Source organism: Mustela erminea, chromosome 6, assembly GCF_009829155.1.
Source record: "Mustela erminea isolate mMusErm1 chromosome 6, mMusErm1.Pri, whole genome shotgun sequence".
Classification (NCBI taxonomy): Eukaryota; Metazoa; Chordata; class Mammalia; order Carnivora; family Mustelidae; genus Mustela; species Mustela erminea.
In genome coordinates this window covers 98,255,342-98,270,812 of record NC_045619.1, presented here as the reverse complement: position 1 = coordinate 98,270,812, position 15,471 = coordinate 98,255,342, and the positions used below count along the sequence as shown (strand labels likewise).

General features: G+C 33.7%; 1 protein-coding gene across 9 annotated transcripts in view; it reads right to left on the bottom strand.

Annotated features, from left to right (window-relative positions):
* MON2 (MON2 homolog, regulator of endosome-to-Golgi trafficking) overlaps window positions 1-15,471 on the bottom strand; it is a 112,715-nt gene that overhangs the window by 79,490 nt on the left and 17,754 nt on the right. For 7 of the 9 annotated variants that reach the window (XM_032348848.1, XM_032348842.1, XM_032348844.1 and 4 more), the window contains 3 exons: window positions 8,070-8,197; window positions 6,985-7,116; window positions 3,127-3,256 (listed from right to left, as the gene is read on the bottom strand). In XM_032348848.1, the coding sequence (XP_032204739.1) occupies window positions 3,127-3,256; window positions 6,985-7,116; window positions 8,070-8,197 (390 nt within the window). Of the gene's footprint in view, window positions 1-3,126; window positions 3,257-6,984; window positions 7,117-8,069; window positions 8,198-11,738; window positions 11,814-14,893; window positions 14,911-15,471 lie in introns of those variants that run through there. The other 2 variants (XM_032348850.1, XM_032348851.1) reach the window with 2 other exon arrangements.

The window sequence follows — 15,471 nt, the reverse complement described above, 5'->3', positions numbered from 1 at the left end:
GAGTCCCACGTCGGGCTCTTTGCTCAGCAGGGAGCCTGCTTCCTCTTCTCTCTCTCTCTGCCTGCCTCTCTGTCTACTTGTGATCTCTCTCTGTCAAATAAATAAATAAAATCTTTAAAAAAAAAAAAAGAAGAAGAAGAAAGCTGGGGTGACAATCCTTATATCAGATCAATTAGATTTTAAGCCAAAGACTATAATAAGAGATGAGGAAGGACACTATATCATACTCAAAGGGTCTGTCCAACAAGAAGATCTCACAATTTTAAATATCTATGCCCCTAACGTGGGAGCAGCCAACTATATAAACCAATTAATAACAAAATCAAAGAAACACATCAACAATAATACAATAATAGTAGGGGACTTTAACACTCCCCTCACTGAAGGGACAGATCATCCAAGCAAAAGATCAACAAGGAAATAAAGGCCTTAAATGACACACTGGACCAGATGGACATCACAGATCTATTCAGAACATTCCATCCCAAAGCAACAAAATACACATTCTTCTCTAGTGCACATGGAACATTCTCCAGAACAGACCACATCCTGGGTCATAATCAGGTCTCAACCAGTATCAAAAGATTGGGATCATTCCCTGCATATTTTCAGACCACAATGCTCTGAAGCTAGAACTCAATCATAAGAGGAAATTTGGAAAGAACCCAAATACATGGAGACTAAACAGCATGCTTCTAAAAAATGAATGGGTCATCCAGGAAATTAAAGAAGAATTGAAAAAATTCATGGAAACAAATGATAATGAAAACAATGGTTCAAAATCTGTGGGACACAGCAAAGGCAGTCCTGAGAGGAAATATATAGCAATAAAAGCCTTTCTCAAGAAACAAGAAAGGTCTCAGATACACAACCTAACCCTATACTTAAAGAAGCTGGAGAAAGAACAACAAAAAAAGCCTAAACCCAGCAGGAGAAAAGAAATCATGAAGATCAGAGCAGATACCAATGAAATAGAAACAAAAAACAAAAAACAAAACAAAACAAAAAAAACAATAGAACAAATCAACGAAACTAGGAGCTGGTTCTTTGAAAGAATTAATAAGATTGATAAACCCCTGGCCAGACTTATCAAAAAGAAAAGAGAAAGGACCCAAATAAATAAAATCATAAATGAAAGAGGAGAGATCACAACCAACACCAAAGAAATACAATGATCTGTCACAATTACTACATTAGCTATAGGTACTGACTAGCTAAGCATCAGCTAGAAAGTTGTTTCCTAACTCAACATTTCTTTGAATACTAATAAGATACCATTTCTGCAAATTATGACCGCCTATTTTGAATAAATGTTGACTTAATGACTATTTGAAAAAAAAATGAGGTTTTAAGTATTTCTTCCTTATTAGAAAGTATTAAATGAGATACTGGGTTTTAGAGACACACAGCTGAAACTACCAATCCAGGAATCACACTGAAGTTACGAATACATAACACATCCAAACTGGAGAACTGCGGTTTTACCCTGTAACTTTAATTCCTTAATATTTCAAACTCTAGAACTCAACCTGCATTTACCCTGAGAAAAAAAAGCAGAAAAACCAACACACCAAACTAAGTGGAAAAATTCTAATAAGCCAAAAGATTAAGAATGTCTGAAACTTAAAATATGACCACTGGTTAACCTCAGCAAAAGTAAAGAAATTATTAGAATAGGCCTCATTACCAATTATTTACCAGTATTGCCATTTTTTATCAATAATACCAAAAGAACCTCAAATGAAATGACAGACAGCATAACATTAAGAGTTGGGGGTAGGGGGATTTCTCAGGGATTTTCCCTGTGTAAAAGGGAAAAATAGTTTAATCTTTTGTTTCTTGAGTACATAAGCAGAAAGGTTGCTCATGATGGTAGCACCTTATGATCTTTTCAACTAATCATGGGGAATAACTTAATTTCATCCAATAACAAATGAATAAAACATAATTTCTATAGTTAAAAATTATCAAACTATAAAAACTACTACAGGAATAGTATCTTCAGCTCTCTGACATGTTCCTAAGTTTTTAGGAAATTTTTTAAAAAATCACAAAGAAAGATGTTTATAATTACAATATAAGTATCTAATGAAAATATGAAAAGATAATCTTACATTACATAAAATCCTTCATTAATACATGCTAATAGGCACAGACTAAAATTCATGTGAGGGAAACCCACTCTTGGAAATTTACCTTAAGGAAGTAATTCAAATGGGAAAAAGTATGTAGGACGACACTCAAAAGAGTACTTAAATACTAAACACAATGTAAGTATCCAATAGGAAACTAGTTCATTAAACTCAGAATAGCCACAAAACATAACGCATCCATTAAAATTTAAATTATAGGGCACCCACATAGCTCAGCTGGTTAAGTATCTGCCTTTGGCTCGGGTCATGATCCCAGGGTCCTGGAATTGAATCCCACATTGGGCTCCCTGCTCAGCAGGGAGCCTGCTTCTCTCTCCCCCTTACTCTACTGATGCTCCCTTGCTCTTTCTCTCCCTCTCTCTCAAATAAATAAAATATTTATTAAAAATAAGTAAATAAAATAAAATTTAAATAAAAGAATAACATGAAAAATTCATATAATGTAATGTCTAGCTAAAAATACATATAATGCGGTATTTGATATAAAATGTGAAATTAGGGGCACCTGGGTGGCTCAGTGGGTTAAAGCCTCTGTCTTTGGCTCAGGTCATGATCCCAGTGTCCTGGGATCAAGCCCCACATAGGGCTCTCTGCTTGGCAGGGAGCCTGCTTCCTCCTCTCTCTCTCTGCCTGCCTCTCTGCCTACTTGTGATCTCTCTCTGTCAAGTGAATAAATAAAATCTTTAAAAAAATAAATAAATAAAATAAAAAAATAATAAAATGTGAAATTACACATAATTAAAAATAAACATGGAAAATAAAGAGTTTATTCTTGGGGTGATAATACTGTTGAGGATTTAGGTTTTTGAACTGCCAATGTCAATATAACAATATTTGTAAAGTAAATAAATTTTTTAAGGTATTCTAGTTTTTAGGCAACCTAAGTTCACAGGGCAAAGACTGAAAATCAAAAGAGAAATCATGGGTCGAAGAACCACACACTCTGAAAAGGAAACCAGTTTTATCACTCTACCTCTGTGTCGTTCATCTTCAGCAACCATCCTCTCAAAAACAACAGTAACAACTTGTCGCACCGTAGCAGCAGCTGTATTATTTGTAATGTTATCTTTTGTAAAGTGTAGTCGAAAACAAAGAACAATTGCCTAAAAGAAGAATTTTCACTTAGTGAAATAGGACTGAAGAACAGAGTAACTATTTATTTGATATAACCCAAAACTAAGTAATTTGTTCAGCTGTTTCAATCACAGATACTAAAATTTCCACCCTCTTATATATACAATAAAACCACTAAAATCCTTGGATTTTGAAATAATTCAAACTAAATATACAGCCACATAAGATTATGTTACATAATGTGAAACATGTGCTTCACAACTTGGTTCTTTTAACATGCATATAAAAATGTGCTGTGATGGGGGCACCTGCGTGGCTCAGTTGGTTAAGCGTCTGCCTTTGGCTCAGGTCACAATCCCAGGGTCCTGGGATCAAGCCCTACATCGGGCTCCCCGCTCAGCGGAGAGCCTGCTTCTCCCTCTCCTCCCTGCTCCTGCTCTTACTGTCTCTGTCTCTCAAATAAATAAAATCTTTTTTAAAAAAGTACTGTGCTTTATTTCCCCAGAATGACTTGTTTTGCAAATAACAAGTATTCAAAGTTTTTTATATCACTAAGTCATCTGAAGATATATTATATAAATATGCTAAGCATATAAATGAATAAAATTATAATTTTTTAAAGGAGTCATTCTTTTTAAAAATCAACTTCAGGTTGATTAAGGTACAGTTTTATACAATAAGCTGTATCTCTTGGGGGCGCCTAGGTAGCTCAGTTGGTTGGGCAACTGCCTTCGGCTCCGGTCACGATCCCAGGGTCATAGGATCGAGTCCCACATCGGGCTCCCTGCTCAGCAGGAAGTCTGCTTCTCCAACTAACCTCTCTACTCTCATGCTCTCTCTCTTTCATTGTCTCTCTCTACCTTTCAAATAAATAAATAAAATATTAAAAAAAAATAAGCTATATCTCTTTAAGGTATTTAATTTGGTGAGTTTTCATAGTTATAGTCACCCATGAAACTACTGCCACAATTGGGTTACAAGACAGTTTCAACACCCTAAAAGTCTCCCTGTGTTCTTCTGTGCTCCACTTTTTCCTCCATCTTTGGTTCTAGGCAACCACCATCTTGCCTCTTTCACTACAGATAAACTGGCATTTTCTACAAACAGCATTTCATCATTCAGTATGCACTGTTTCTGTGTCTGGTTTCTTTTACTTGTAATATTTGTAAAATTTATCCATGTTGTTCTTTGAATCAACAGTTTGTACTTTTTGATTCCTGAACAGTACTTCATAGTATAGGCATACCAAATATTTTGCTTACCCATTCATCTGCTAATGGATATCTAAGTTGCTTCCAGTTTTTAGCCATTGTGAATAAAGCTGCTGTGAATATCATATACAAATCTTTCTAAAGACATGTTTTCCTTTACCATGGATAAGTAATTAGAAGTGAAAAGGCTGGATCATATAGTAAGTATAGGTTAAACTTTTAAAGAAAATGCTAGTTCTCCAAAGTGATTTTATTTTATTTTTTTTAAGATTTTATTTATTTATTTGACAGAGAGAAATCACAAGTAGATGGAGAGGCAGGAAGAGAGAGAGAGAGAGGGAAGCAAGCTCCCCGACGAGCAGAGAGCCCGACGCAGGACTCGATCCCAGGACCCCAAGACCATGACCCGAGCCGAAGGCAGCGGCCTAACCCACTGAGCCACCCAGGCGCCCAGTCTCCAAAGTGATTTTAAACTCCTACCAGCAGTATGTGTGATTTCAGCACTTTCACACATCATCAACAATACTTGATATGGTTGGTCTTTTTCAATTTTAACTACTCTAATGGATATGTAACGATACCTCTCTATAGTTTTAATTTGCTTTTCCCTGATAACTTACGATGCTGAGCCACTTTCCATGTATTCAATAGCCATCTTATTTGTCAAGGGTCTATTAAAAAATTAGTGCAGGGGTGCTGGGGTGGCTCATTTGGTTATGCATCTGACTCCTGATTTCCACTTACGTCATGATCTCAGGGTCATGAGATTGAGGCCTGCATCCAGCTTCACACTCAATGAGGAGTCTGCTTGAGATTCTTTCCCTCTGCCCCTCTCCCCACTCAGCACTCTTTCTCTCTCAAATAAATATATAAATCTTTAAAAAAAAAAATGTCTGTTTTTGTCTTGGGTGGTTATCTTATGAATGAGTTGTAAAAGTTTTTTTTTTTTTTAAGATTTTATTTATTTATTTGACAGAGAGAGATCACAAGTAGGCAGAGAGGCAGGCTGAGAGGAGGAAGTAGGCTCCCTGCTGAGCAGAGAGCCCGATGCGGGGCTCGATCCCAGGACCCTGGGATCATGACCTGAGCCAAAGGCAGAGGCCTTAACCCACTGAGCCACCCAGGCACCCCGAGTTGTAAAAGTTTTTTATACACTCTAGATAAAAGTCCTTTGTGAGATATTTCTGAATATTTTCCCCCATTCTGTGGCTTTTCTATGGTTCACAGATTTTTTTTTTTTAATCTACCTAAAGCATCTCTACCTAAAGGTCACAAAAATTTTCTCCTACGTGATTTTCTAAAAGTTTTAGTTTTAAAGAAGCCATGTTTGGAGAAAAACATAATGGTAGTCTAAATACTATATTTATCATATTAATTACATTAAAATTTTAAAGGAAACAAGCTTTTTATACCAATATTACTGTTTCAATTTCAACATAAAGGAAAGGTTTATGTTATATAGAAGCTTTCATAGTACTCAATTTGGTATTATTTCTTTATACTTCACTTTTCATTCCAAAATATTCCATTTCCAAATTAACCAACATACTAAAGCAAGCCCTGCATTTAATTTTAAACTATAATAGTTCTTATTGCTTTGGTAGGTTAAATGACAGCATTTTATAAACTCTTAAATATATTGTATCAGAACAATAATTTGATAGGTAGAAACCAAAAGGGATGACATACAACAAAAGTACCTAAAATGTTTTATAAAATACCTAAAATGTTTTATAAAATAGCAGGTAGCTTAAAATAAGCTATTTGCAAATGAGCAAAATCTCATTATGATCAAAGAACATCAAATGAATAACTCAAAAAGACAGATCTATTCTCCTTAGAGTATATACAGCTTAATGTGACAGTACCCTTTTCTACTTTAATACCCATCCACTTTTTAAAGGTATGCAAATTATAATGGAACTACTATTGAAAGTCCAACAAATTTCTTAAACAATAAATGATTAACTAAAGATTATTCTTTATATTATTCTCTGTACTTTCTGTTCTTTAGAAATAAATCATAGTTTTAAAAAATCTTTTTAAAGAGTGAAATAATAGAACAGCTGTTAACATGTTCCAAAGAGGGTAGGAATGGGGAAGAAATGAGAAACCCCTACCATACATGCAGCTTTATCTAGTATAAATGCCAAAAGGATACTTTCCCAACTACTTAAGAAAGAGATTTAAACACTCTGGCTTACATATCACATAGATGTAAAATTTTAAAAAGTGGGAAGAAGAGCTATCACAGGCATACCCAACGCAATGAGAACATGGATATCTCTAAACATTTTATCTTTCTATTCCTATTTTTCTGCCAATTTTCTCTTATTCCCAACAGGCTCTGCTCTATTACGTAACCTGATTTCAATTCTTATCTGGGGGAAATAAGGCCACAGTGGTTTTTAATGTGCAATGTCCATTATCATGATAGCTACAGGGAAGTTGCTTTTGGTACAAACAGTACCAGGCTTTCCTCTTTCAGTGAGCTTATTCAAATACAGTCTCAAAGCACTTAGAAACTTTGACAACAGGTTTCCTACCTTAGAGAGTGACTCATCATGAACTACTGTATTGGTTGTTAAAAGAACAAGAACTGTTTGAAGTAGCTTAAGTTCTTCAAGACTGTTTTCCATTAGCTGCCAAAGCATATTAATTATATTTCCAGCTGCAGTCTGTAAAATAATGAGTTGAATTATTGTCAGCAAATAAAATATAAGGTGTTTAAGTCCCTAAATAAAAAAAGATGTAAAAATATTACCTCTTCTGGTGTTTCTTGATCATTAACAACAAAACCCATGTTTCTAGCTCTATAGATCAAAACACATCTCTTAACTAATTTAAGATTCACAGCTAATTAATTTTCTTCTAAAAAAATAAATTGTTTTAAAATATACCATTTGAATATATGCAAATAGTTGCATACAGTTCTGGGATACCTAGTCAAAATCAAAGCTCATTTCTACAATATGGGTATATTTCATTTGGGCACTTATACAGACATACACAAATTAACTGAGAATGCTACTATTTCACATATTATTCCATTTATAATACGTATACAAAAAACAAAATGCAACTCAAATTAACAACACATTTATAAAGTCAATTAAATCTGACAGTGTTTTGAATGTTACATTACAGGTAAAAGACTGTATCACTTCTATTAAAGTAACTTATGGAGTACAAAGTTAAGGTAACATTACTACATTTGAAAGCAGGATGCAGATTTGTAGTGATGAAATGTTTTTCCTTGTTTTAACACAATAAAGTTAGGTACAAACAATTCACTTAAATTAATGAACAACAAACTTTCACTTCAGAGAATCTAGGAAAATCATTTTTCCTTTTTAAAAAAAATTATAAATTATATTCTCTTCAATGACACTGATCTATATCACTGAATGGTGATTTCATAATCATGACATGACAAAATGCACTTCATTTTTATTCATTATTCATGAGCACTTAATAGGGAGAAAATATGATGATCTTTCAAAATTAAGCCATGTCCTTCAAGCACATATATTGTTTTACATTGAGTTATTGGATATGCTTCATTCTCCCCTAATTAAAAATTCCTGATTTGATTCTTAGGTGCACAATTGAGATAAAATCTTCACAGTACCTCAGACACAACTTCATGTGACATGAGTCTCTGAATGGCGGTCAAACATAGCTGAGTAATCTTTGGCTCCTTGGTTCCACAACCCATTAGAAACGGCTGAACCACCTCTGAGCTGTTTTCTTTCAAGGCTTTATTCAGAATACATATAAAATAAATTATTAAATCTAATTCACAAGAAGGAATATATATATTTACAACTAGTATTAACAATCTTAATAAAAACCACTTTATGTAAATACTAAAATAGAAACCAAACAATAAGGGTTAAAATACTTTATACAGATACTATCGACTCCATATCTAAACTAACCCCTTAGCTATAGCTTTCCCATGCTTTTCTCCTAGCATTGTCTTTTGGTTTTCCTCCATCTCCTGCTATAAAATCTTTAAGGACAACTCAGAAGTTCTATCCTGCCTTGGAGAAGTACTCTATTTCTTCAACAGTGCATGAGGGGAAATATGAAAAAGAATAAATACCTCAGAGTAGAAAAAATAATTAAAAATAGTATATACATCATCCCCATCACCCTTCTGAATGTTCAGAAGCTCCCTAGAATTTCATTACATGCCTTGAATTCATATAGCCCTAATTTCTTCAAGAAATAAACTCATTAAAAACCAATAACATTACTCCTCTTTTTACTATAGCATTCTTTAAGTTAAATGGATGCCCATGCTGTAACTCCATATCTTAATTTAACTCTTTCCACCAAGCCAATTCTTTCAGATGCTTTAAAGTAGCCAACAAAAATGTAAAAAGTTAGAAAATGCACAAGCTGAGTAATACCTTAAATTTACAAAATGAAATTAAATCAGTATACACTTACTTAATAGCTATACAAAGATGAGTAAGACAGGTCTCTGAGGATGAGGCCATCCTCAGAGAATTTAAACAGATAACATGGAATTCCATCTCCTTGGAATTCCAAGGAAAGAGAACATTAAACTTATGTGTTTGGTATATGGTTTTCAAAGGCAATACATCCATCAATTATTCTTTTGAGGTTAAAACCTGTAATTAAGACAGACAAATCTGAATTTTAACTTTTTTTTTTTTTTCAAAAGAAATTGTCGGAAAGTCATCCACAGTCACCATGAAAAATATAAAACTAGTCTCAACATTAATTTCATCATTTAAATCCTCATCTTTCTTCTCCCAAACCTCCCTTTATAGTATGTATGCTAAATAAAGCCCACAATCTCCTATGGCATACTCCGCAAAGTCCCTCAATATGCCAGCATAAATTCCTGATTTAACACAGCTAAGAGATGGCAAATATGATCGTCAAAGAACAGTGTTTCCAAAAGGGCTCCTTGCCTTATTTCCTTGCTTTCTTAAGCATAAAAGTTTTGATTCAAACCAGAGTCACAAATTTTCCATAACAATGTCTCAAAACAAATAGTGAGGCAGTAAATATGCTACCATATTCAATCCTGCCAGAATCTCTGAAGTATGAGGCTATTCCTAACTCTATTGAACATGCCTAGTCATTAAATGCCATTCAGGTAAACAGAAGTTTATCACTGATCATTTTTATGACGTTAACATGTTTCTCATTTGAGTGTCACAATAATCACAGAGAGTTTACAGAGCATGATTTGGCTCAAGTGCACAGTAAGTAAGTGGTAAAGCCAGATTTTTAAAATAGGTCTTCTAACTCCTGGTTTGCTATTCTTCCCACAACATTATACTGCCACTCTTTTAAACAGCACTTAATACAAATCAAAGTTAAAACTGTTTAAAGTATGAAAGAGGACCAATGAACTGCACTGCCTAAAGTCTTCAGATAAATTCAGGAAAGAAACGGTCTTTATAGAAGGGGGAAAAAAAGTACTTTCTTGAGTCTCTTGAGGACAATGACTTCAAGACACGCTGGAGGATCACAAAGACAAATCAGTGCCAATTAATTATGATACAATGCCTTCTAATCACTTAGATTTGTTCCTCACAATTTTGTCCATCAAGGCCATTGTTCTCTCTTGTCTCTTTGATAACAGCCATTCTGACAGGTGTAAGGTGATTATCTTATTGTGGTTTTGATGTGCATTTCCCTGATGATTAATGATACTGAACATCCTTTCATACACGTGTTAGCCATCTGTATGTCTTCTTTGGAAAAATACCTATATAGGTTTTCTGCCCATTTTATAATCAGATTGTTTGGGATGCTTCATTTCTTGAAAGAGTACTTCACTATTGACTCTGAGATCGTCTAAGCCAATGTCACCACACATAATGATGTTGGTGCTTTTTTGACCTTACCATAAGATGTCAACAGAAAATTTCTGTACAACAACTAGGTGACATTTTAAATAGGAGTCAAACTTACAGGATATAGACAATGCACATAACTCAAACGATGTAATAATAATATGAATAACTATAAACAAGTTCACATATGCACTGAAAAAGACACCTCCAGTCTACCTGGCCCACAATGATTCTAAGATGTCATCAATTTTAAGATGTGTTATCAATCTGAGGAATACTAAAATGTGAAAAACCTGTGCAGCTTAGAATGAATAAAATAAGGTTAATTTCAGTGAAATGCTATATACAGGTCAGTCACAGTTACCCATGTGTCTCAAGTTAGGATAAATTAAAATAGTATGAAAAATAATTTTTAGGGGCATCTAGATGGCTTAGTTGGTTAAATGTCTTAGGAGACATTTGATCTTAGGGGAATGAGTTCAACTCTTGATCTTAGGGGAATGAGTTCAAGCCCTGCACTAAAATAAAAAAAATTAACAAATAATAATGATAATTTTTATAAATTTTATTTTAATGTAACTCAAAGGAATCAAATATCGACTTCTTGCCTCCTTCTCATTTTCTTTTTTCTCCCAGTTTACATAAGAATAAAATAATCAAAAAGGAAATTCCTATGTTATCCAGGATAAATAATCAGTAACAAAAAAACTATTGATCTGTTGTCTTTTGAAGCATATGTGAAAACGAAAACATCTACCATATCCAGATCACAATACTGTAAGATAGATTATAACCAAAAAAAAAAAAAAGTTGTTTTTTTTTTTTTTCCTTCTTTTAAAGCTGCCAGTAGGGCACCTGGGCGGCTCAGTGGGTTAAACCTCTGCCTTCGGCTCAGGTCATGATCTCAGGGTCCTGGGATGGAGTCCCACATCGGGCTCTCGGCTCAGCAGGGAGCCTGCTTCCCTCTCCCTCTCTCTCTGCCTGCATCTCTGCCTACTTTGATCTCTGTCAAACAAATAAAACCTTTAAAAAAAAAAAAGGTGACAGTAGTCTTAAACAGAAATTAATATTGCTCTTCTGAGAGGCGCTCTGTTTATATACAATAATTTTAATGACATGCTATTTAAACACAGCTTTATATAACACCTTCCAATGGGCTTAGACTTTAGAAATCACATTGAGGAAAAAGCTGTATAGCAATAAAGACAACCTGCTCTAACCATTTTTAAAAATCATTCCAGGAAAGAAAGAGAAAAAGGTCAACTCTTTTTAATCAAAACTCTCTATTTCAATATCCTTTAAAATATAAAGTCAGGCTTTTAGGGGGTCAGAAAAAAAGTTCATTTTTTTACCTAAGTTCTTTAATAAACATGACTCCTTTAAGAAAATAACACTATGTTTGATATTTTATTTCCAAATTGTATAACTGTGAGAGCAAATGATACACTTTCACACACCTGGAAGAGGTCCAGCAGGTCCCCATATCCTAGGGGTTTCCTTGCTCTGTGCAGTTTCACTGCATAATTGTAGTTTTTATCCTGGAAAGAAAGAATTAAACTAGGATACCCCACTATGAATCACATTAATGGGGGATAAAAGTTTCATTATGATAAATTTTAAATGGTCATTAAATAACAACTGTAATTCTTGTGAAAGAAATAAAATGTGATGCAGACATGACTGCTATCTTCAAAATCCCTTAAAATTTAATTATTAAAAAGACTGATATTTCTAACAACATTAAAAAAAATAATTTAATGATTCTAAAATCTGAAAATACTTTAATAAAGTCACTCAAGAATAGAAGGACAAATAAAATATGGGCAGTTTCATATTAAAAGCACATTGTATGAAAAGGAAGGATATTCAACAAACGATGCTGGTTTAATCAGTAATTCTGCACAAGAAAAAAAAAATCTAGGTCCTCATGTCACTCCACATATTCATTAAAAAAAAATAAATTAAAAAAAAATAAAAGAAAAAAAAATGACTGTCTACTATGCGGGGAAAGGGCTTCCTAAATGCAAAACAAATGAGAAAAGTTACATTATGTAAACATGAAAAACATCTAGACAAAAATTTAAAAGATAAATAACTTGCAGGAAATATAAACATGATGGGAAGTCAATACTTTTGCTATGTAAACAGCTCAAATAATTTGATAAGAAAACACAAAAACTCAAAGAAATAAATGTATAATGAAAAAAAGGAAATAATATATTCAGAGGAAAATGTTCAACATTAAAGACAAATGTCAATTAATATAAGAATCATTTGCCTGTTCAATTTCCAAAAAAGATTTTTTAAGATAATAATCAGGCAAAGATGTTATAAAAATACACTCACATATTGCTGGTAAAGGCATAAAGTTTTATCTTTTCAAAAAGATAACTCTTTTATCTTTTTGAAAGATAAACTGGTGACAAATTCCAAAACCATGTTCATATACTTTGATTTAATAATCTCATTTCTAGAAATTTATCTTAAAAAAATTTCCAAATACTGAAATATTTCTAACATAAAGGAATGGTGAAATAAGCTACAAGCACTTTTTCCAATATTATGAAGGAATTTAAAAAATTAGAAAAGACAGCATCAAAGGAAAGTACTTAACAATGTAAAAATACAAATTAAAAGGTTAAAAAGTTTTTAAGTATCCAAGGAAAAGAATAAATAAGAACATATTACGCCGTAGAGAAACTATGTAATATCTGGCCTACTAGATTAACTTGTAAGCATGAAATTAATTACAGCCCCCAAGGTCATTTAGCCGAGATTATAGAACTAGCCCACCAACAGACCTCTACTTTATGATGGTACACTGAAATACACCTTCCACACTGTTGTGCGAATAGTTTACATAAAAACATTAAAATGAGGGGCACCTGGGTGGTTCAGTTGTTAGGCGTCTGCCTTTGGTTCGGGTCATGGTCCCAGGGTCCTGGGATCAAGCCCTACATGCGGCTCCCTGCTCAGCAGGAAGCAGCTTCTCCCTCTCCCATTCCCCTTGCTTGTGTTCTCTCTCTCTCTCTCTCTCTCTCTCTCTCTCTCTCTCTCTCTCGCTGTGTGTGTGTGTGTGTGTGTGTGTGTGTGTGTGTGTGTCTCTGTCAAATAAATAAATAAATAATCTTTTTTAAAAAGAAAAAAAAAAAAACATTAAAATGAATGTGCCACTGTCCTGATTCAAACTCTTCCATCAAGCAGCTCACGAAGTTACACAATGGCAATGCTTGAATAGTGTATCCAAATAGACCAAACTATTATAGACCAAATAGTCTATCCAAATAGACGAAACTGTTCTCTCTCCCATATATTCAAGTAATCTGCTTTACTTTCCACTTCTATACCTTATTTGCCTGGCTAACTTCTTCCTTTTTTTAAAGATTTTTTAAAAAGATTTTTTTAAGATTTTACTTATTTATTTGAGAAAGAGATCACAAGTAAGCAGAGAGAGGGGGAAGCAGGCTCCCTGCTGAGCATGATCAAGCTCCCTGGCTTGATCCCAGGACCCTGAGATCATGACCCGAGCTGAAGGCAGAGGCTTAACCCACTAAGCCACCCAGGTGCCCCTGGCTAACTTCTTTTTAAGCTTTGAGACTCAGCTTCAGATTCCCAGGCTGGATTGGATGCCTTCTCTATGTTCCTATAATAATAAGCCTATTTTCCCATCTTGGCATTGACCACAGTATTAAAATTCTCATTTAGGGGCTGTCTCCTTCATTACTCTGTTATCTGGCTAATATGAACTAAGTATGACAAAATTCATCTACCAGAGTCATCATAACATGTAAAATTACAGTAAAGACTGGGAAGTAGTAAAACACAGTAGAGGTAGCACTAAGAGACTTACTCACATTCTGGAGTGACTCACTCACTATTAGCCTACATTTAATGAGGGCTTATTATTTCCTGCGTAATGTGCTAACTACTAACAATATAAGGAAGAGTATCTCTCCTAGTGATTCTTACATAATGATTTCCTTATTAACAATGTATTTATGATATATATTCTACAGATGTTTATAAAATATCACAAGCATATATACTGATAAGATAGAAAATACTAAATAAAATCAGCAGATAAATTACCTCTTAACATCAGAAAATAATTCCAAAGCATAGTTACCCATTGCTATTTAAAGACCTTTTAGTAATAAGACCATGTAGATATGAAAAAGGTGAGGGAAACTGTGAGAAAAGAACACAAATCACACATAATGATCATCTATGTGAAAATTCTACACATAAACTGGCAGTAGCTGAAAGCAGCCAAAGATAGATGTAACCATTATGGTTTTGAGTATGGATTAAATACACAATTTTAAGATATCACAACTTCATTGGTTTCCTTGTTTCAACTATTCAAAAAGCAGATTCTCTGTTTATGTAATTTTTGTATAACACAAGCCTTCTCAGTCAACCTCAAGTATATTATAAACTGGCTTAATAAAAACATTTTGTAATTTATGGTAGTCAAGTGTAAGATTAAGGCATTTGGCCTTGTAAATGAAAAACTTGATGTTGCTTTGTCTCATTTGCAGAGTTTTTATCTTTAAAGAAAAAGGAAATTCTGAGATAATGATCTGTATATCTGAATCGATGCTGACATTACCTGGCATAGCATTCCCACTTATGTCAGCATTCATGACAGCAGTGAAAACAAAGAAAAATAAACATTAAAGGAGGATGCTTAAAAGAAGGGGAGATGCAAAGCAAAGATTTATTCTGCAATGTAAATAACCTTCCTTTGGAAAATAAATCTAAGAAAACTAAAGCTGGCTAGAAAACTATGCTGAATATCACTGGTCAGACTAGTTAATCCTAATTAAGGGTGCTGATTGTTATAGCAACCCTTTATATTTTCTGAATATGTAGAGATATCTGAGAATTCAATATCCCATTTCATTTGCAACTCCTCCATTGTTTGGTATCTTTAACATCCATGATAGCACAAAAGAAGTAACCTACAGTCTCTAGAACTATAGAGAAGTAAACACTTCTCAAGAAATTAAAATTTTTAAAAAGTTAACTACAAATTTTTCTTAGTATAAACTGTACTCTAATTAAGTAGTTTAGAAACTATATATTGACAAAATTCTTTTCCCTTATTCTTGAGAGCCTTTGATTTTCAACATGATAGTGGTCTAAAAAGATACAAATACTAAAGTATCAATGCTATAGATACTTGGT